The 23681-nt window shown below is 44.4% G+C and overlaps 1 protein-coding gene across 1 annotated transcript in view; it reads left to right on the top strand.

Annotated features, from left to right (window-relative positions):
• The first annotated feature begins 466 nt into the window (after positions 1-466).
• RRAGD (Ras related GTP binding D) overlaps positions 467-23681 on the top strand; it is a 50485-nt gene continuing 27270 nt past the window's right edge. The window contains exons 1-2 of the mRNA XM_070633599.1: positions 467-878; positions 21624-21919. Coding sequence (XP_070489700.1) covers positions 740-878; positions 21624-21919 — 435 coding nt within the window. The 5' untranslated portion in view covers positions 467-739. The remainder of the gene's footprint in view (positions 879-21623; positions 21920-23681) is intronic.

Genomic DNA, 23681 nt, shown 5'->3' with positions numbered 1-23681 from the left:
AAGCCTGGGCGCAGCAGTGTTGCGGGGGGGGGGGGGGGGCCGGGGGGGCTGCAACCTACTTAGGACTGGAACCCTCGCCCGGGACTGAAATCTGCAAAAGGTCGCCCGAGGTAGGGTGTGTGTGTCGGGGAGGTTCTCAGGGTGTGCAAGCCCCTAGCTCACCCGCCTGTGTGGGGACCACGTGCAATAGGGGCGCGTGGGGGCCCCTGGCGCGCAGCCGCGGTGGGTGACTGCGCCGCATCCGGGGGCCCCAGGTCCGGGGCGTGTGTCTGTGTGCCCCTCTGAGACGGTGGGGGGCTCCGCGCCCCCCTGCGCCCTCGAGTGTGTGTGCGCGGCCTCGACCCAGCGCCCGCCGAGCGGTGCCTGCGCCCGGGACAGCGCGCGCGCGCCCGTGCGGAGTGTGTGTGTGTGTGAGTGTGTGACAGTGTGTGTCAGGTGACTTGGGTCACGCAGTCTCTCTCTCCCTCCTCGGGGAGGAACTGCCGCGCTCCGGCTGACTCCTCCGCGGGCGGGCGGGCAGGCGGGCGGGGCGGGGCAGGGGGCTCCGGGCGCGCTGGGAACCGCGGGCCCCAGACCTGGACGCCGCCTGCCGCGGGGGACGCGCGGCCCCCGCCTCCGCCGGCTCCCACGAACCTCCAGACAAAACCCCAATTCAGAAATCGTTGGCGAGCGGCAGGCGAGGAGGTTTGGCCCCCACCAGGAACCCCCGCCGCCCCCGGGACGGCCGGCCGTGGGCGCGATGAGCCAGGTGCTGGGGAAGCTGCAGCCGGAGGACGAGGACGACGACGAGGAGGAGGATGAGCTGGTGGGACTAGCGGACTACGGGGACGGGCCCGACTCCTCGGACGCCGACCCGGACAGCGGGGCGGAGGAGGGAGGTGAGCGCGGGGTCCCCTGCCCGGCCCCCAGCCCCGCGCGTCCTCAGCTTGCAGCCGGTCCCTTCCCGCCCCGAGCCGGGGCGGGCGCGCGGGCCGCGGACCTGGAGGGGATCCGGGAGAGCGGAGTTGCGGGGTGGGGGTGGGGAGGGGCTCTAGGCGCGACCGCGAGCCGCGAAATGGGGGCGCCGGGTGCAGGCGGCGGAAGGGGGACCCGGGTCAGTGAGAGGGCAGAGAGGAAGCGTCTGAGCAGGAGGGACAGGCACTCTCTGGTCCCTTCCAGGGCCAGTACCTCCCCCCCCGCCCCACCCCGAGCTCTCCGCGGGGTCTGCGGGTTGGGAAGAGGAGGGGAGCGGCGCGCCCTGGGACCTCTCCCTGAATGCTGCTGTCGAAGCCGGGGTCAGATGTCGAGGCTAAAAAAGGCAGCCGGCGGCAGCGTGACTGGCAGGGTCGTCGGCAGCTGCGGGTGTCAGTCTCGCGCTGTGTCGCCGGGGGAGGGGTCCTGGGGCCACCCAGGTCTGCGGCGTGGGGGCACCGGTGGAGCGGCCGGGGGATGCGCCCAGGATGGGAGTCCCGGAGTGGCCGCGGGTTTCCCGGGATCCAGGCAAATATGGTTGTTAGGACACCTTATCTCTGCTCAGTGTCACCACCTGGGCATGGCAGCGCCTGCCCTGGAGTGAGCGCGGGGCGGGGGAATGCGTTGCCGCTCCGAAGCAAACTCTGTTTCCTGTTCAAGAAGCGGCATTTAGCAATTGTTTAGCCTGTGGGGGCTTCCTACACTGTTAAGGCCTAAGGAAGTTGAGAGCTTTTTAGGATTCCAGAAAGGTTCTTTTTTTTTTCCCCTCCAAAGCAAGGGGAAAAACTGCTTTATTGAAAGGTCACTTGAAAAGGTCAGTAGAATGAGGCTGTTAAACCTAATGTCCAGGTGAAGCCGTATGCATCCTAGAGAAGGAACTAACTTTTAAAATTTTCACTTTGAGGAAATTGTATGAGAGATAAAACTTTGTGACTATTGATTTGAAGAACTTGTGTTGGAAAATTCATTGAACTTATTTTAAATTCTCTATTCAAAGCCTTTCTCCAGAGGACACTTTTCATTATTTTACATGTGGTGGGTGCTGCTTTCAAATACTCAGAAAAGGAAGGGAGTTAACTAAAACTTGAGCCTGAGAGCTGAGAAAGAAGCTTTCCAAGTCATCCTTTTTCATAGTGTCCTGTCTCCAGCGAGGATTTTTGCTAATTCCCCATTTGCTTAAACTGGTCTGTGCACCTGTGCGCTTGTCTCTTCTGCACGCCCCATAATTGGTCCCACAGTTGAGCACGCGGCCACATTTTTGTAGAAAAAGGCTTTCAACCCTTCTGTTGGAGCCTCAAGGGCTACCTTTGGTAATTAAATTGTTCAGTCATTTCATTATTATTCAAATTGCGTTTGTTGGCTCCTCCTAGATTCTTAGGAGACTCCAGAGATGGAGAATGGGGATGTATTTGCAAAGTATTTGAAATGGAAGACACACAATAGGGTGCACGGGTGATAATCTTTAAAAAAGGAAAAGAAAGAAAAGAGTCTATATCCGCGAAGAAAAGCCCTGTAATTTGATATTGTCCTGGGAGCCAGAGGTTCCAGGAAAAGCACAGGACCTGTTTGTTTATTCTGCGGTTCTTTAAGGGGGCGCTATTAAAATTTGATTTGGGGACTTGAAATTGAAGCGAAAGTGAAGCTTTGCCTGAGGGGTGGGATTTCCTGTGGGGAGGGCTTCCCCGGAGCCTGCTCTTAGATGCTGCCCCCGCTCCTAACCTCAAGGCAAACCCGTCTGTAACCATGCTTTTGATTACTTCAGTAATAAAACCCTCCCTCGTGAGTTCTTGGGATTAACCTGGAATCTTGCTATAAAAGCCTTGAGTATAGTTATGTGGTATGAGGAGTATCAAATGAATATTTGCTCCTGCAAACATTACTGAAGCCGGGCCTTTCCACCTGGGCTCGCTGTGGATAGGTGGTCTGTCCCCAGAAGACTTCCTCTGTTGTCTCTGCTCCTGTTCTTTCCACGTGTCCCGGGCTTTGGTTTTGGGGTTTAGGCCTGAACACAGAACCCCTCTCAGGACATTCGCTTTCTAGAGTAGCAGATAGGCTCCTCAGTCAGCAGTTCTAGCAAGGACTGACCCTGACAACTGTCATGACCCCCTGATACCGTCCCAGGAGCTGGGATGGGGGTGGAGGTTGGGAGTTGTGCCTCCGAGGTGCCACCAAAGGGCCATCCTAATTTCTGATAGGCCCTGGGCATGGGTTGCATTATAATCCTGTATTATTTTTGGTTCAGTTTACATTTACCTACTCCCAAACTTAAGAAGTGGAATGTGGGGAGAAAAGGACTTATCTACTGTGAGAAAAGATGGATGTGGTGCACTTTGAACCATGAACAAAGCATTTTTCTAATAAACCCTCCTCCCCCTTCACCTTCCTAAGGAACTTGGTTTGGTGCCTGTGCTTAGTGGAGACCTGGGGCTTTTTCCATGAGGTTCAGAAGTCTACCCTGGTGGGTGGGATGCAGGACTACCTAGCATTACCAGGTCAGCTGCAAAGCAATTTATCAGGAGCTCTGCAAAAGAATGTGGACTGAGGGTGGATAGTATGGCTTTCATTTCCCTTAGTCTTATAAGGAACCTCTGACCTTATTTGTACACTGGGTGACTCGTAAGTTTTACTACACTGTGCTAAGTTTGAAAGCATAGTGCCGCTAAGGTGAGACTTCAGTTGCTCTTCTCTGGCTTGCACTCCCAATTTTATTCATGAATAGCAGGAGTGTCTTTGGGCTCTTGAGGTCTGTGAAGGACAGATTTGGGCACGTCTCAACACCCCTTTCAGGGCAGTTAATCGGAGAGCAGGTGCATCTCACCCTCAGCCTCCACGCTCCAGATAAAACTCCAGAGAGCGGAGGCAATAAATAATTAAGCCATTAGAAACAATTGCACCAAAAATAATGATTGTTTTTAGACACATGGACTTTAAATCTTTAGTAAATTACTGTGCTTGAAAAACTATAATAACAAGAAAAGCAGTTAAAAGATTATATTTAATCAGAAAGTGAAATTGTTTTTTCAAAGTCCCTCCCAGTTTTTAGGGGAAACTTGGCTGAGCTGCTCCCCCACAGTCCAGCTAAGTGCGGTCTTGTTTCCATAGCAGCCGTGCCTTCTCTTAGGGTCTGAGGAAGTGACAGTCTAGGTGGTGAGTGGAGGCATGAAAAATCCAGGGTCAGCAGGTGATACTTCCCTGGTGGGTGTAAATTCAGTGAATCCAGCAGTTTGTATTTGTTCATCGTTATTGTCAGTTTTTTGTTTTCATAAAATAATTTTAGAATTATTAGTGAATTCATTTTCTCACTGTTCCTTGAGAGTAAGTAGAGATGATTGTTCTCCTGATACTGAAACTGTGGCTTGGAGATGCCAGGGGACTTTTCTGCAGCCACAACATGAGCTAAAACTGAGCAAGGTTTAGGAGAGGGTCAAGTTTGTGGAAATGTGAGTCCCTTTCTTTGTCATCCTGCCTTGTCCCAAAAGAGTTGGGTTGACTACAGTCCTGGCTATAGCTAATCTCTTGAGTTTTCTTCTGGCCCTGGAAGTACAGAGATAGAAAAGAGTTGAATAGCTGGAAATACGGAAGAGTTAAAAATGATGTGACCAAGGTCACACCTTAGGCACAGTGCTCATCAGATGTTTTGTAAACCTGTTTCAGTGATTGAGGGTATCGTAGAATCTTGATTCTCTACTTTTGTCAGAAATCTCTCCCATTTTAATATTAGAACAGACATAAGGTAGTCTTTTGGAAAAATGAGGCAGAAATAGCAAGTTCTGGAGTTCCTTATATTATAAGGGTGTGGCTCTGAGTTTGAGAGATCATCTTTTTCAGTCGCCAGCTGCCTGAGAGTCTCTGTCTGAGTTCACTCTCCTTTGTTCAGCCCCCCCACCCCGTGGGTATTGTTGATGACAGGATTGCACTTCCTACCACAGCCACTTCTTCCTGCTCATTTTTGCGTCTTTCTTCTCTACCTCCTCTATTCTTCCGTACCTTTTTTGTAAAACTTTTTTTATTCTCCCCCTTCTGGTAAAGCCTCAAAGCGCTCTTGTGACAGTGGCTTTTCCTGGTTCCGCTGTGTCCTGGGAGCTGGTCGACCTTCTCCTCTTGAGGCCCTCTGGGGAAGACTCCAGCCCAGTTTCTTGGTGTGTAAAATGGAGGACTACGTAAAACCAACCTCGATCACTCTCAAAGTGATCGTTAAAACAAGGGTTCAGAAGAACGCTTTTCCCTTCTTGCGGGAGCAAGTAAAATTCTGATTGGTAATCAAAACCCATTAGAAACGTTACTGAATACATATGTTAAGGAAATATTCGTCTATAAAATCATGTTTTTTAGTTACCTGCCAGTGTGAAGTGGGAGGATTTCATAGAGAAAGATTTGGTCTTCACGTATAAATAAAATCACCTTCAAAAATCTTTATGCCTTTGAAAATATACGTTCTGTTTGCATTTAATTCTCCATACTAAGTAGTTAATCAAATGGACAGTGAATCTTCATGATTTTTGCATATTCTCTTATTTTCTTGTTTTTTATTGTGGTAGCATTGGTTTATATTATTAAATAAATTTGAGGTGTACATCATTATATTTCGACGTCTGTATAGACTGCATCATGTTCAGCACCAAAAGCCTAGTTGCCATCCATCCCCTACACATGTGCCCCTTTACCCCTTTTGCCCTCCTTACACCCTCTTTCCCTTCTGGTAACCACTAATCTGTTCTCCTTATCTATGTGTTTGTTTATCTCCCACATATAAGTGAAATCATACAGTAGTTGTCTTTCTCCATCTGACTTATTTGCTTAGCATAATACCCTCAAGGTCCATCCATATTGTTGCATATGGCAAGATTTCATCTTTTTTATGGCTGAGTAGTATTTCACTGTATATATATATACACCACATCTTATTTATCCATTCATCTGTTGATGGACACTTAGGTTGTCTCCAGGTCTTGGCTATTGTGAATAATGCTGCAGTGAACATAACAGTGCATATATCTTTTTGAATTAGTGTTTTCACGTTCTTTGGATAAATACCTATAAGTGAAATTGCTGGATCATGTGATAGTTCTTTTTTAAATTTTTTGAGAAATTTCCGTCTTGTTTTCCATAGTGGCTGTACCAATTTACATTCCCATCAGCAGTGTACTAGGGTTCCCTTTTCCCCACATCCTCTCCAACAGTTGTTATTTCTTATCTTTTTAATAGCCATTCTGATGGGCATGAGGTGATAATCTCATTGTGGTTTCGATTTGCATTTCCCTAATAGTGATGTTGAACATCTTTTCATGTGTTTGTTGGCCGTCTGTATATCTTTTTTGGAAAAATGTCTATTCAGATCCTCTGGCCATTTTTTTTTTTTTTAAATATTCTTTTTTTTTTTTTTTTAAAGATTTTATTTTTTCCTTTTTCTCCCCAAAGCCCCCCGGTACATAGTTGTGTATTCTTCGTTGTGGGTTCTTCTAGTTGTGGCATGTGGGATGCTGCCTCAGCGTGGTCTGATGAGCAGTGCCATGTCCGCGCCCAGGATTCGAACTAACGAAGCACTGGGCCGCCTGCAGCGGAGCGCGAGAACTTAACCACTCGGCCACGGGGCCAGCCCCACTCTGGCCATTTTTTAATCAGGCTTTTTTCGTTGTTGTTGAGTTGAATGAGTTCTTTATATATTTTAGATATTAACCTTTATTGGATATATGATTTGCAAATATGTTCTCCCAATTTGTCAGTTATCTTTTCATTTTGATGATGGTTTCCTTTGCTGTGCAGATGCTTTTTAGTTTGATGTAGTCCCGTATGTTTCTTTTCTCTTTTGTTTCCCTTGCTTGAGGAGATAGATTTAAAAAGATATTGCTCAGACCAATGTCAGAGAGCATACTGCCTATGTTTTCTTTTCTTTTTTTAAAAGATTTTATTTTTTTCCTTTTTCTCCCCAAAGCTGATACATAGTTGTGTATTCTTAGTTGTGGGTCCTTCTAGTTGTGGCATGTGGGATGCCTCCTCAGCATGACTTGATGAGCGGTGTCATGTCCGCACCCAGGATTTGAACCAGCGACACCCTGGGCCGCCGAAGCAGAGCACATGAACTTAACCACTCGGCCAAGGGGCTGGCCCCTGCCTATGTTTTCTTTTAGGAGTTTTATGGTTTCAGCTCTTACATTCAAGTCTTTAATCCATTTTGAGTAAATTTTTGTGCATGGTGTAAAAGACAGGGGTCTATTTTCATTCCTTTGCATGTGGCTGTCCAGTTTTCCCAACATCATTATTGAAGAGACTTTCCTTTCTCCGTTGTATGTTCTCACAAAATCTCTGATTAAGGGTACTGTTATTATTCATATAATAACTCCCACTTGTGTTGAAATTTCATATTGAACCCTGGGGTCTTGAGTGTATAAGTAGTTCATTGGTCAGAAATATAAAGGACCACAGATAATGTTGCAAATAAAAACAAACCAGAGGCCTCTTCCTAAAACCATAAGTTTATAGAACCTTAAGACTTTGTTGACTCTACAGAATACTAATAAGCAAAGAAATTCTAACTTTCCCTTAGGACTGAGTGAGCCTCTCACTGTAGTCACATTCCACAAAAGACCCTCTCGTTACCCAGGCTTGGGCTGGGAAAAAAAGAGAAAAAAAGAAGGTGCATGTGTATGTGTGTGTCCTTGATAGAGACTGATAGAGGAGGAAATAAATACTGATGGAGGGCTGGAGACATAGAGGACATGTATGGGGTCACACAGCTGGTAAATGGCGTAGCTGGGACTTGAACCCCAGCCTGGCACTAACGAGTACTTTTTAAACTGTTCCACTTGCCATCACTTTGGCACCATGCTATTCTAATTCTTTCATTAAATCTTTGTTTTATTTTCCCGTTTTGGACCTGTTCAAAAGTGTCACCTCTTGGAGAACTGTCCTTAATTATAATAGCTCTCAATTGTAAAATACATCAGAATTTATGAAGTGCATTTCATATGAGGTCTCGTTCTCCCCAGAGAGACCCCTTGAGCTCAGGAAGGCAGGGCCAACCCGTTAGAACTGTGGAAGGAGGTGCACATTGCCCTTCAATTCCCATTTTCCTGATTTCGGGTTCTTTCTTTGTTGTGGACATTCCCAACCCACAGATCAGCCAGGCATGCCGGCCGCCTTGTGCTCAAGGTGCCAGCCGTCTTTCTCTCCCTTCCTTCTGTATTTACAAGGCCTATTGCTTTTTGACAGGGCTCTGCCAGTTACTGATTAAGTCATTAGCCTGCAGGTGTTAAAGCCTGAAAATGGCCCAGTTAGATGACCACTCCCCATGATGCTATTCCTTGGGTCACTGAGTTTCCCTGGGATCTCCAGCCGACTAGTTGCAAAGCTGGGCTGTTTGGGAAATGGTACTGCAGGACCCACTGCAAGATAGGTAAGGTGTGTTCAGTACTCTGACCACAGTAGATAAACTTTACCCAGCATCGAGTTCATCCTCTTAATACCGAGTCCTGGTCTGGGCAAAAGTCATATGAAGTTTCATTTTAAAGCTTCAGTCAGTTTGGCTTCAGATTCAACTCAGTCACGTTCATTCAATCGTCCTAACCAACAAACATCTATTGAGTGTTTATTGTGGTAAGCACAGAGGCCTCAGGTTTTACATCTGTAAAGGATAAACGCTGTCACTTGAGGATTACGTGGGACACAGGTGGTCAGTAAATGGTAACTGCTGAGTGATAAGAGGTTGGAGCAGGTTGATTTGAGCTGTTCCGTGGTGGCCAAGGCTAAAACCTCTGAAATGTGCCCTCGTCTTCAGCCAACAAGATCAGGGAAAAAAAGGACCATCAAGGCATGGACACCCTCAGCAATCTGCATTTCCGCTTCAAACCTGTCTGCAACACCCTTCTGAGGCCCCAAATGCTTTCCTCACTGAGCTGCAGGCCGACAGGCACCCCAGAGTCAACAACTTCAGGTATCTGTTCAGCGTCTTCCGCTTCACCATCTTGCTGAACGGGCCCTTGCTCACTTGGTCTTCCAGGTCAGGGACCTGGGCCTTCTTTCTCCCTTATCCTCTGTGTCCAGTGGGTCACCAAGTACCATTCAGTCGATTTGAACTTCTCACAAATCTGTTCCTTTTGACCATTTCCACAGCCTGTGGCTTAGTTCTTCCATTTCTTATTTTTCTAGAACAACCTCCTAACTGCTGTCAGCGGGGGGGGGAAAAACTTTTCCTCTAGTCTTAGCTTCTGAATGGGAGCCTGCAAATTAAACTGACAAAAGACAGATCAAGAAGAGAAAAACAGATTTAATTACATGCTAATGCATGAGAGTTCATCAAAAATGCAATTCAAGGAGGTGTTTAGGATTTGGGGCTTATATACCATCTTAGAGGATGGGGAGGGGCAGAGGGGCACTTCTGGAGAACAAATGACTTCTTAGAAGAGGGTTGGGGAAGGGGCACTTATGGAAAAACAAATGACTTTTTGGAAAGAGAAATGGGCCCCTGGGAGAAAAGGTGGGAGATGGGATAGTTTCGGGACAGCGTCTGTTTGGATGTGGTGCCAACTTCTCTTCTCATTTCAGTCTGTCTCCAACAATAGAAGATCATAGTTGCTCCTTTTGGGAGGCTCTGCTTTAGGCAAATAGGGATATCAGGAACTCAAATGCCTTTAGCTGAAAATAATTTCTACACCACAGAGGCTTATTCTAGGGCCCTTCATCGTCTCCACACTGACCCCCCGCCCTTAGGGAGTCTATTTCTAGAGTGAACTTCCTAAAGCGTAAATCTGATCATGTTAGTCTCCCCTTAAAATCCTTGTGGGGGCCGGCCCCATGGCCGAGTAGTTAAGTTTGTGTGCTCCGCTACGGCGGCCCAGGGTTTCGCTGGTTCGGATCCTGGGCGCGGACATGGCACTGCTCATCAGGCCACGTTGAGGCGGCGTTCCATGCGCCACAACTAGAAGGACCCACAACTAAAATATACAACTATGTACTGGGGGGGGTTTGGGGAGAAAAAGCAGAAATTAAAAAAAAAGAAAAAAAGATTGGCAACAGTTGTTAGCTCAGGTGCCAATCTTTGGGAAAAAAAAATCCTTGTGATTTCCTCATGTTTTTCTGGGTGAAATCCGAACTTCCCAGCATCTTATTTGTGAGCTAGCCTGTTCCCTCTCTCTGAACTCATTTATTCCAGGATATTTATTGGATTCACATCACATGCTACATTGTATTCTGCCTGTGTATATGTGAGAGGGGCAGATATTAAACAAGTAAACAGACAAGAAGACAAACTTATAAACTAAAGAGAGAATTTTGTATAGTGATAAGTACTATTAAGAAGACACAGGGGTATTAGGAAGTGATGGGGCCCAGCTGAGATGAGAGGACGTAAAATTCCCTCTGGGCCGAGTAGCAAGAAGGCGAGGTGAATCCTGGGGAGAGCTTAGCAGGTGGAGGCAGGGGCAGGTCCAGACCCTGAGGTGAGGAAGCGGAGGCCAGTGTGGCCGCAGGATAGAAGCCGGTGGGGAGGATGGATTAGGCACGGGATGAGAGGGTAGCCCACACAGGGCCTTTTGGGGGAAGAAGGCGTTTCGGTTTTATTCTAAATGCTGTGGGAACCTACTGGGCAGTGTGCAGCCTTTTCTTGCCTTTTAAACTACAGACCCTAAACTCTGGGAAGGTCAAAATCTCTTGCTGGACGGACCTTTCCCTTATTCATCTCTTTCGTGCCTCCTCTTCTTTAAGACTCGGATGTTATTTCTGCCGGGAGCCCTCTCTGAGCCGGTAGCACCTAGGTAGCAGTGCGTTGTAATGGTCAGTTTCTCTTGTCGATTTCCCCCTCTAATCGCTAAGGGATCAATCTTGTCTTTGTGATGGCAGCCCCTGGCTCAGCCCTGTCTAGACTTGGCAGATGGTCAGGGAACTTTTATGAAAGGAGAACAAACTGCCCTCTTGTAAGTTTCACCTCACGCCAACAACTTCCTCCAAACCCCGCTGACACTTTTTTTTTTAAAGATTTTATTTTTTTCCTTTTTCTCCCCAAAGCCCCCCGGTACATAGTTGTATATTCTTCGTTGTGAGTCCTTCTAGTTGTGGCATCTGGGATGCTGCCTCAGCGTGGTTTGATGAGCAGTGCCATGTCCGCGCCCAGGATTCGAACCAACGAAACACTGGGCCGCCTGCAGCGGAGCGTGTGAACATAACCACTCAGCCACGGGGCCAGCCCCCCGCTGACACTTTTAAAGAGCCCTCTCTGGGTTCCATCTCTAGTCCCCAATCCTCCTGTAGTTCCTTTCTGATTTCCTTCTTTGTTTTTCTTTTTTTTTTTTTTTAAAGTACTAGCCCTTTTATTGCCCCTTTCAAAGCAACTAACATCCTTCATTCTCTTTCACACTTTAAGCTTTTTCAGGTTGTTCTTACCAAACTTGCGTGAGCATTTCCTGACCACTCCCAGAGTGGACTGAGACCCTCTGAGAAACCCCGTCCGGTTTCAGAAGCAGAGATGCTTGGGGGAAGGGTGGGAGGGGAGGTTTTGTCAGCAGTCACCTTTATGTAAGAAACCTCTCCTGATCAACAGCAGTGACTATGGTCCACAATAAAAAATACATTCATATTGTGAACCAGCACTCATATATGGACAGGTAAACCTAGAAGAGTTTCACCAGCAGTATTTACTCTTATTCTGCATGATGTACTCTGACGTTTTCTAGTCTCTTCTCTTTGTTGCAGTTTTTGTTTAATGCCCTCTGCTTGGTGGCCAAGGCCCTGGATGAGAACGCCACCACATACCAGCCCTGTGACCTGGGGCAGGTTCTTTCCTCCAGATTCCTCAGGTGGAAAGCAGACTCGTATCTCCTCATTGGGCAGAAATGTCACACAGTTTATTTCCATACAGACAGGCTAAATCTGATATGATGCATCTGCGTGGGTCTAAGGGTTCTCCACAGAGTCGATGGGACTCTTGCTGTTCTGGCTCATCATTTCCCAGCTGTTTACAGTTTGCGGCCCACGCTTGAATTTGGCAGGACAAGGAAATACTTCCAGCTGTATGTGTATTTTGCTTCCCCGCCACTCTATGTATGTAAACATGCATATACACTCCCTCCGCTCCTCACAGGGGTCTGCATTACCTCCTCACTCTCCCGGAAGGAGGAGGTCCGACCCCAGGGCACCAGCATGGATGACCGTGCCACACAGAGACTTGCAGACCCTGCTGAAGATAGGTTTAAAATCTACACCGACATCCAGCAGTATAAATTGGGAAGAAAGAAAGACTTTTATAAGCACTTAAGTATTTTTGTACTTGTACATAATTTAATGTGGAATTTTGCTTTCGTTGACTGGAGGCAGTGTTGCACAGCAGAAAGAGAGTGCGTAGACTTTGGATGAGCCAGTCCTCAGTTTGAATGTTACTTGATCTTCCAGAGCCTGAATTTCTCCACCTGTGAAAGGGAGGTAATAATATCTATTCCTGAAGGAGTGTGAAAGGGATAAAGTGTATACCGTGCCTAGGGCAGTACTTGGTGTGTGGAAGGCACCTTCCCACTTGGTTGCTGTGTTTTCATTGCATGCGTATTTTCCTGTTCCGTGCAAGATGTTGTGCCCTTGCTTACATTTGGGCCCCCCTCAACGTCATCCAAATCCTGCACTGCTCTACATCTGCTTTCATAGCCTTTGTAATCCACTGGGTTCCTCCCCACAGCCCAAGGGCATTTCTCCCCTACTTTGCATTGATCTAACCTTGCTGTTTGGGAGGTGATAATGGATCAACTACAGCTCTTTAGGTTTCCATTCTTGTCTTTGAGAGTACATTTTTTTTCGAACAGCTGTATTGAGGTATAATTGACATAAAGTGCACCAATTTGATAGGTTTTGACGTGTGTGCATCTGTGAAACCATCACTACAATCAAGATGAACGTACCCATCACCTCTCAAAGTTCCTTTGTGCCCCTTAGTGGTCCCTCCGACCCCTCCTCACTCCCTCTTCCATTTCTCAGGCAACCACTGATCTGCTGTTTATCACTAGAGATTTGTTTACAGTTTTTAGAACTTTATGTAAGTGAATCATAGATTATGTCCTTTTTCAACTGGCTTCTTTCACTCAGCATCATCCTTTTGAGATTCATCCGTGTTGTGGGTATCAATGGTTTATTTCTTTGTATTGCTGAGATGCACCACAATTTGTCCATTCATCTGTTGATGGACATTTGGTTTTTCCCCAGTTTTTGACTATTACGAATAAAATTGTTATGAGCCTTTGCGTACAAGTTTTTGCATGGACATATGCTTTCATTTCTTTTGGGTAAATACCTAGCAGTGGAATGGTTGGGATGTAACATATAGATAATATAATAGATGTATGTTTAACTTCTTAAGAAACTACCAAACTGTTTTCCAGAATGGTAGTACCATTTTACATTGCCATCAGCAGTGTATGAGACTTTTGGTACCTCCACATCCTCCTCAACGTGTGTTACTGTCTGTCTTCCTCAGTGTTAGCCATCTTAGTGTGTATGCAATAGCATCTCATTGTGGTTTTGAGTTACATTTTCCTAATGATTAGTGACATGTTGAGCATCTTTTCATGTGCTTATTTACCTTCCATAAAAATCTTATCTGAAGAATTATCTGTTCAAATCTCCTGCCACCTTCCCTTTGTTAAATTGGGTTTTATTTTCTTATTAATGAGTTTTTAGAGTTCTTTACATATTCTGGATACAAATCCTTTATCAGATATATGATTTGCAAATACTTTCTCCCAATCTTTGGCTTGTTTTTTTTATTATTTTAACAATGTCATTTGAAGAGCAGAAGTTTTTTTGTTTTGTTCTTCCTGTACAAATCCCCCCAGTACATAGTTGTATATTTTAGTTGTGGGTCCTTCTGGCTCTGCTATGTGGGACGCTGCCTCTGAGTGGCCTGATGAGTGGTACCATGTCCGCACCCAGGATCCAAACCAGCAAAACCCTGGGCTGCTGAAGCGGAGTGCGCGAACTTAACTACTAGGCCACGGGGCCGGCCCCAAGAAGATTTGTTTTAATAAAGACCAATTTATCAGTTTTGGGGGAAGGTGTCATATCTGAGAAATCTTTGCCTGCCCCAAGATCACAAATATTTTCTCCTAGAAATTACACAGTTTTAGGCTTTACAATTAGGCCTATGATCTGTTTTGAGTTAATTTTTGTATATGGTGTGAGATGTAGATTGAAATTAACTTTTTGGCATATGAATGTCCAGGAGTCACTGTTTGGTGAAAATGACTATCCTTTCCTTAGGGAGTTACTTTTGCATCTTTGTCAAAAATCAGTTGTAGGTTTATTTCTGGACTCCCTGTTCTGTTCCAATAACCTATTTGTCTATCTTTATGCCAATACCATACCCTCTAGACTATTTTTTTTTTTTTTTAAGGAAGATTAGCCCTGAGCTAACTGCTGCCAATCCTCTTCTTTTTGCTGAGGAAGACTGGCCCTGAGCCAACATCCGTGCCCATCTTCCTCTACTTTTTTATATGTGGGACGCCTACCACAGCATGGCGTGCCAAGCCTTGCCATGTCCGCACTCAGGATCCGAACGGGCAAACCCCAGGCTGCTGAAGCAGAACATGTGCACTTAACCGCTGCGCCACTTGGCTGGCCCCTCTAGACTAGATTTTAAGTTTCTTCAAGATAGGAACCATGTTTTACATATCTTTTGTCCAATCCACGTTTACCGATCAACTACTCTGAGTACATTAACCAATATATTTATTGTATTGAAAAAGCAAAATTCTTTTCTTTTTTTTTTAAGATTTATTTTTCCTTCTTCTCTCCAAATCCCCCTGGTACATAGTTGTATATATTTTTAGTTGTGGGTCCTTCTAGTTGTGGCATGTGGGACGCCACCTCAGCATGGCCTGATGAGTGGTGCTATGTCCGCGTCCAGGATTCAAACTGGTGAAACCCCGGGCCGCCGCAGCGTAGCACACGAACTTAACCACTCGGCCACAAGGCCGGCCTCTGAAAAAGCAAAATTCTTAAGACACTATTTAAAGAGAAAATGTGGAGTTGAAATCACAATTTAAGGAGTACTTAATATTTTGAAATGTTTGTGTTGGCATATAAAGTAAAAAAAAATCAAAGGTTTTCAGTGAGCTTATCTTTGAAATTTAACTTAAAAGTCTGAGCTTTGTAAATTAAAACATAAAACAGTATGTCAGTTGTTGTCTCTTAATTCTCCCATTTCCGTGTCCTTGACTCCCATACATTAAACATTTTTTTCATTCTTTTTCAAAACTAATTTTATATATATGTATGTGCATGTGTTTCCTTTTTAAAATTAAACCCCAAATCCCTTTAATGATTCCCCTAAATCCTTCCTGCCCCCACGCTTTGCTGTTTGCTATGCATCCTTCTGGACACTTTTCTAATGCATTTTTGCATATATTCATATTTTCTACTAGTTTGAGATGATTATTCTTAAATTTAAAAAAATTGATATGTAATTATGCTTTTCTAACAAGAACCATAGCATCCTTTTACTTACCTTTTGCCTACCTCTCCCTTACCAGTTTTCCATGTCTATGTTGTCTGGAATTTTAGTTTCTGATTTTTATTCAAAAATTTAAAACCAATACTTATTTAAAATGAATAGGTTTCAGGAACATGTCTTTGTTTTCTGTTGCTTATTGCATTGCTCTACATTTTGGGTGTATTTTTCTTTCAGGAGTACATCCTTGAGTAATTCTTTCAAAGAGATTAAGTGGACAGTAAACTTTCTGAGTCCTTGAATGTCTGAAAACATCTTTATTTTGCTCCTACATTTGAAAAGTAGTATGACTGGGTATATAAATCTGATTTCAAAGATATTTCCTTGAGTCCTTTGAAGATACTGTTCTATTTTCTTCTTGCATCCTGAGTTGTTAAGAAGTCTCATATCTTTCTCTTCTTTTTCCTCCCTAAAGCCCCAGTACATAGTTGTGTATAGTTGTAAGTTCTGGTTCTTCTATGTGAGCTGCCACCACAGCATGGCTACTGACAGACAAGTGGTGTGGTTCCACGCCTGGGACCTGAACCTGGGCCACCAAAGCAGAGTGAGGTGAACTCTAACCACTAGGCAATTAAGGCTGGCTCTCTTTCTGATTTCTTTGTAGGTAACTGTTTTCCTTTTCTGATAGTTTTAAGGAGTTTGTTATTATCCTTGATATTTTAAAGTTTGACTGTGATTATTCTAGGTGTGGGCTTGTTTTTGTTTGAATTTCTCCTTTTTACTTTGTAGGCCTGTTCATTTTGAGTTTTATCATTTCTTGGTTTGGGAAAGGCTTATCTACTATTAGTTAAATATTCTTTTCCCTTATAATCTCTATTTTCTCCTTTTGGAACTTCTTTGAAGGATAATAGGACTTCTGAATCTTATTCCTGATGTCACTTTAACCTTTATTTCATATTTTCCAGTGCTCTATTCTTTTATACTGCATTCTGAGGGAATTTGACTTTCCAGGTCACTATTGCTCTTTTCATCTGTATTGATTCTGCTTTTCAATTCATATGCCCCCTCCCATTATATTTTTATTTCTAATATCTCTAACGCCCTTTTTCATGTCTGTGCTGATTCTGAAACTGTCTGTTCTTGTTTCATGAATACCATATTTTCTCTTATCTCTGAGTAGTTTCGTTGTACTTAACTTGGAAGTTTACTCTGACTCCTTGATGAACTCTCCTTCTTCATGTGTACGTTCTTCCATTTGTTGAGTCTGTAATTCTCTTCTATTTGAGGAAATGTCTGGAGGGAAGATGGTGCTGCTTCCGCCCCTTGAACTCCACATGCTGTAGTGAGAGTTAGGGAAAGTCACAGTACTCGGAGGGTGGTAGTGTGGGTGATCCCTGTTCCTTCTGGGCATCACTGACCCCTTGGGCGCTGCCTTCCCTCTCACTCCCAGGCTCCAGCAGTCACTGCTCCCACCTGGAAGATGATCTAGGGTATGTGTAGGTGGGGTTGGGTAGGTGGGCAGTGGTACACAGGGCTTATCTGCTTGGCTCGTCTCATTTGATTCTCCAAATAACAACCCCGTTGGTTGTCTTCATGCCCCTTCCTGTTTGGGCTTCCACCAGTTTTACCCTCTGCAGCCAAACTCTGCTGTTTATAGGCAGATAGGCAAGGGCTACAGAGTCCCTCTTCAATCTGATCTTCATGTTTCTTAGGGATTTCTGAGCAACGTGTCAACTTTGAGTTCTCTTTTTTGTTTCAAGCTTGGCTATTCATGTTTATTTGTTCATCTACTTATTTAAAGATTGGCACCTGAGCTAACATCTGTTGCCAACTTTTTTTTTTTTTCCTTCTTCTCTCCAAAGCCGCCCAGTACATAGTTGTATGTTCTAGTTGAAGGTCCTTCTAGTTCTAGTATGTGGGATGCACCTCATCCTGGCTTGATGAGCAGTGCTAGGTCAATGCCCAGGCTCCAAACTGGTGAAACTCTGGGCTGCCAAAGCGGAGAGCACGAACTTAACCACTCGGCTGTGGGGCCGGCCTCAAGACTCTGACATGTTATCAGTCTGATATATATATATATATTTTATATATATATATATATATATATATATAATTTTTTTTGGTAAGGAAGATTGGCCCTGAGCTAACATCTGTTGCCAATCTTCCTCTTTTTGCTGAGGAAAGTTGTTGCTAACATCCGTGTGACTCTTCCCCTATTTTGTATGTCGGACACCTCTGCAGCATGGCTTGATGAGTGCTGTGTAGGTCTGCACCCAGGATTTGAACCTGTGAACCTGGGGCCGCCGAAGCGGAGCATGTGAACTTAACCACTATGCCACTGGGGCAGCCCAGTCCTATATTTTTGAAGCTGAAAGTCCTGTTATCTTTTTCAGTTCATGCCCTGCTTTTGCTAAGATTGCCTTTTGATGGCAATACTGCAAGTGAATAGCATATAATCACTGATGAAGAAAAAGAAAGCTGGTGACCTTTTGGACAGTTTACTTCCACATCACTGCTTCTAGAGTATGTCATCAGCAATTTGTTGAATTGGGTTAAGTTGAACTGGAAAAGTGTGTGTGGATAGTATGGGGTGAGATGTTGCTTATAGTAGTGTCTGTGCACAAAAGGACCTGCTTACTTTTTTTTAAATTCAGTTATTATTCTACCTGAAATTTGTGTGTTTATCTACACTTATTGCAGATTCAAACATCAAAATATTATATATAATAAATGAAATGTACTGAAATATTATCAGGTATTACTGTGTTTTGGAAAAAGTTGTTATTTACAATAGGGAAATAAAGAGTTACTTTACAGTCTGTATTAGATTAGACTTAGACTGGCATCAGGGACTGAGAAGAACATAGAAGTGTAGTTCAGAAGGAAGCAAAAAAGAAATTTAGAGGGGCTGACCCTGTGTCCTAATGGTTAAGTTCATGTGCTCCGCTTTGGCAGCCCAGGTTTGGATCCCAGGTGTGGACCCATACCACTTGTCAGTAGCCATGCTGTGGCAGCAACCCACATAGAAAATAGAGGAAGATTGGCACAGGTCTTAGCTCAGGGTGAATCTTCCTCAGCAAAAAATAAAAAAATATAGAAAAATAAGTTAGCGTACATATATCTCTATATTTGCCTATAGTCTGCCTTTTTTCTTTTTTTTCTTTTAAAGATTTTATTTTTCCTTTTTTTCCCCAAAGTCTCCCAGTACATTGTTGTGCATTTTTAGTTGTGGGTCCTTCTAGTTGTGGCATGTGGGATGCCACCTCAGCATGGCCTGATGAGTGGTGCCATGTCTGTGCCCAGGATTCAAACTGGTGAAACACTGGGCCGCTGAAGTGGAGCATGCAAACTTAACCACTCGGCCACGGGGCCGGCCTGCCTTTTTTCTTAAAATGTTGGTTTCTTTTCTTGATCTTTCTCTAAGTTTCATACTGGGTCTTTTATTTTTATTTATTTATTTATTTGGTCAGTCATTAAGCTTTTTATTTTTAAAAATTGAGGTATATTTCACATACCATGATATTTTCCCTTTTAAGTATACAAATCGGTGGTTTTAGTATATTCACAAGGATGTGTAATCATCACCACTGTTTAATTCCCGAACATTTTCACCACTCCAAAGAAGCCATGTGCCCATTAACAGTCACTCCCCATTTTCCCTTCCCTCTAGCCCCTGGCAACCACAAAGTACCTTTTGTCTCTATGGATTTGTCTATTCTGGACATTTCATATAAATGGAATCAAACAATATCTGACCTTTTGAGTCTGGCTTCTTTCACTTCCAGTGTTCATCCATGCTGTGGTGTGAATCAATACTTCATTCTTTTTTTTAAAGCTGAGTAATATTCCATTGTATGGGTATATCACATTTTGTTAATCTGTTCATCAGTTGATGGCCATTGGATTTTTTTCTACTTTTTGGCTATTATGAATAATGCTCCTGTGAACATTCGTGTACAAGTTTTGCTTGGACATATGTTTTCCTTTCTTTGAATATATTCCTAGGAGCGGAATTGCTGGGTCACATGGTGACTCAATGTTTAACCTTTTGGGGAACTGCCAAACTTTTTTTCAAAGCACACCCTTTTACGTTCTAGCAGTGGATAAGGGTTCCAATTTCTCCACATCCTCACCAACATTTATTATTGTCTTTTTAATTATAGCCATCCTAGTAGTGGGTGGAAGTGACATCTCGTTGTGGTTTTGTTTAGTACCTCTCTGATAGGTAATGATGTGGAGCATCTTTCCATGTGCTTATTTGCCGTTTGTGTATCTTCTTTGGAGAAATGTGTGATCCTTTGCCCATTTTTTAAATTGGTTTTTCTTTTTACTGTTGAATTGTAAACATTGTTTATATATTCTGGTTATTAGACCTTTATCACATATATGATTTGCAAATGTTTTTTTCCCATTCTGTGACTTGTTTTCACTTTCTTGATAGTGTCCTTTGAAACACTAAAATTTTTCATTTTGATGAGGTTCAGTTTATTTTTTTCTGTGGTTCCTTGTGCTTTTGGCGTCATAGCTAAGAAACCATCGTCTAATCTGAGACCATCAAGATTTACGCCTATGTTTCCTTCTAAGAGTTTTAGCTCTTAAATTTAGATGTTTCATCCGTTTTGAGATAATTTTTGTATTTGCTGTACGGTAAGGGTCCAACTGCATTCTTTCGCTTGTGGATATCCAGTTTGTCCCAGCATCATTTGCTGAATGAGTCCTATATGTAATAGTCATCTTAGGTCCGTAATCCCATTTAACTATCATAACAGCCCTATGAGATTTTTATTGTCACTATCAAACTTCATTTTATGGATTTTTGAAACAGTCTCAAAAGCTAAGTTTCCTGTCCAAGGTCTCAGGGCTCAAACCGGTTGGATCTTGTTGACTTCAGAGCCCTGACACTTAAGCACTAGGTGACACTTCCTTTGCTTCTGTGAAATGTACACACTCTTGGTCACGGAGGAACACTGCTCGGAAATTAAGTGGTTGTCTAGGACTGAAGAACATTTTGGAACTAACGCTCTATACTTCAAGAACAAAGACAAGAGAGAGCCCTACAGAGTTTTAAGCGTTTACACCAATTCCCACTTATATCAAGTAATGCCCAATCCCTTTAGGACCCTTGGCAAAGGATTTTAGGATCGAATTTTTGTTACCAGGGACTAGAGTAATGCTGGCCTTTAGAAGTCTATGATGATGACAGTGTTCTGTGTCTGCACTGTCCAGTGCATTAGCCACTTGCCAGATGGGGCTCTTAAACCCATGCAATGTGGCTAATGCAACTAAGGAACTGAGTTTTTTTTTATTGCGGTAAAACATACATAACATGCAATTTATCATTATAACCATTTTTACGTGTACAGTTCAGTGACATTAAGTGCATTCACATTCATATTGTACAACCATCACCACCATCCACTTCTAGAACTTTACCTTCCCCAGCTGAAATCCCATACCCATTAAACACTAACTTCCCATTCCCGCGGCCCCTGGAAACCACTATTCTACTCTCCGTGTCTATGAATTGGACTACTCTAGGAACCTCACTAACTCCCCGTCCTCCTCAGCTCCTGAAAACCACCGTCCCACCCTCTGTGTCTGTAAATTTGACTCCTCTAGGAACCTGATATAAGGTGAAATGAATTTTTAATTTTAATAAAGTTTAATTTAGACAGTCACATGAGGCTAGTGGCTACCTTACTGGACAGTGCAGGCCTGGAGCCAGGGCGGGCCTTGGGGAGGTGCGCCTCTCACAAGGTGTACACCTGCTTTCTGGCCACTCTGGTCTGAGGGATCTAGTGTCTGCCCATTTTCCAGGCCTTTGTGCATGTGAGGCACCGGCCAGGAGAGGTAACTCAAGTAAACACGCCTCTCTTTAGGGCATGGAGACACTGAGGATCTAGGCAAAGAAAGATGTTGCTCTGGAACGCTAAGACTGGAGTCTTTCCCCCGACTCTGCTCCAGGAAGTCTGTGCTCTTCACCCTCCAGATGCCCCTGCTCGCGAGGTGGGCTCCAACAGGTTTTCTGGCCCCCCGGGATGGTGTGAGAGGTGGTGAGACAGCATTGTTCAGTGTTTCGCACTTACTATAAGCCGGCCCCTCAGTGAGTGGGGTGATGTCGTTAGCACTGTCCGTATTTGGAAAAGTAGCACAGGCTGTGAATCATAAATCTCGTCTGAGGTGGAAGTGAAACTCCTCTGATTAACCGCCGTGACGGCATCTCACCCTCATTCTCGTTTTGTGGTTTCTCCAGTGCTGGACTTCAGCGATCCCTTCAGCACCGAGGTGAAGCCCAGGATCCTGCTCATGGGCCTGAGGAGAAGCGGCAAGTCGTCCATTCAGAAAGTCGTCTTTCACAAGATGTCCCCCAACGAAACCCTGTTCCTGGAGAGCACGAACAAGATCTGCCGGGAAGACGTCTCCAACAGCTCCTTTGTTAATTTTCAGATTTGGGACTTCCCAGGACAGATTGACTTTTTTGACCCCACGTTTGACTATGAGATGATCTTCCGGGGAACAGGAGCACTGATATTTGTCATTGACTCCCAGGTAAATCACAGTCTCGGGGTGCGACGGACCTGTGGTGCCCGTGTCGGCAGCCCCTCCTCCCCCGTGTTCAAGCAAGTTCCTTTGTGATGCTTTTGGTTCGGTTTTTAGAAGCGAGAATAGGCCTTTCTACCAAACAAGCGTTTCTCAGTTGGGGCTCCAGGCCTTGCGATGGAGAGAAGGCTCCCGGCAGCCTTGACAACAGCGACATTAGGGAGCTGTGTGCGTCTCAGCAAACGGTAGGCCTAGGAAACCTCACACTTGGCGGGAACCACCAGACAGGCCAAGGACAGCAATATGTGTCCGCCTTCTGGTACTCCTGGCAGACATCTGTAAAGGATCACAGGTTCTCTGCAGCAAAAAGATGTATATAAATTTACATTTTATTTATTTATTTATTTGTTTATTTGTTTATTTTTCCTTCTTTGCCCCAAAGGCCCCCAGTACATAGTTGTATATTTTAGCTGTGGGTCCTTCTAGTTGTGGCGTGTGGGATGCTGCCTCAGCGTGGCTCCTTGAGCGGTGCCAGGTCAGCATCCAGGATCTGAACTGGTGAAACTCTGAAGCGGAGCGTAATATCCCAACCACGTGGCCACAGGGCCGGCCCCTACACTTTAAAATGTTTACTATTTCCTATGAAGATAAAGTTCTAAGTGTGAACATTTTTCTTATGAACCAAACAATTGTAATTATTACTAGTACGTAGTTGATTGGCAGCATAACTATAATATATGTTATAGGTAATTAAACATAAAAAATAAAATTTGAGATAAATATATCTCTTAAGAAGATGGATATTTTCTGCTTAATTCATGGATCTGTGCTTGAATAAGACAGGATTTGACATCAGTTCTATTTTTGTCTTTTGTTTATAGAGGTGTAAGCACTGAGAAACCTTGTTCACATAAAAAGTAGGTAGATATGGGGTTAGTTTTTTTATAGCGTTCACTCAATCATTTAAACTTGTCCTAAGTTATAGTTCCTAAAGTACTCAATTTTCTATCACAAAATATTATTTTTATTCCTTTATCAATAGACATCCGGATTATGTCCTCTTCTTGCTGAAAGCAGAGAACTGGGGACCCCTTGACCGGTGAAGAGCCTTACTACCCAGGCATTAGAGTCATTCACTTTATCAGGATTCAGAACCAGTCATCTGAACTGTCTCTTTGGCACCTGGTTTTGTGTGCCCAGGGCCTTTCTCCTGTGAAGGGGGAGCAGAACTGGTGGTTAGAGGAGCGGGGGAGGGAAGCAGTGGGCCACAGGTGCATCTCAGACAGGTCAGTGTTAGGACAGAGTTCAGGCAGTAGGACTGGGCCACCGATGCTTTCTGCTCCCCTGTCCAGGTCTCAATGTTTCCCTGAAACTGTGGCCCTATAATCCGGTGACTGGGCTCTCCTGGCCCTTCCAGGAGCCCCAGTGATGTTAGGGAGGAAGGGCTATGAAGACTGTTAAAATAATGGTTCTGAGCCCACGCTTGGAAAATCATTCTCTGAGAAGACTGCTCATGCCTGAGAACATCATAAATTCATTCACAGAGCTAGGTGCCTGTTTGATACAATAATGAAATTTTCAACTAAGCCTTTTAGTTCCAAACGACTGCACCGGGTACTTCTGGTGTAGCTGTGGGCGTGTGGCCATGTGGTTAGGAGGGTTTCCTCTTTCTTTTTTGGTGGGGTGTGGAGGGGAAGACTTGAAATTCCAGTGCCTGGTCCACAGACAGCAGCATCTCTCCTCACATGGGCCCTTCCAGAAATGCGTGCTT

Source organism: Equus przewalskii, chromosome 9 (assembly GCF_037783145.1).
Source record: "Equus przewalskii isolate Varuska chromosome 9, EquPr2, whole genome shotgun sequence".
Taxonomy (NCBI): domain Eukaryota; kingdom Metazoa; phylum Chordata; class Mammalia; order Perissodactyla; family Equidae; genus Equus; species Equus przewalskii.
This window is presented reverse-complemented; position numbering and strand designations above follow the sequence as displayed.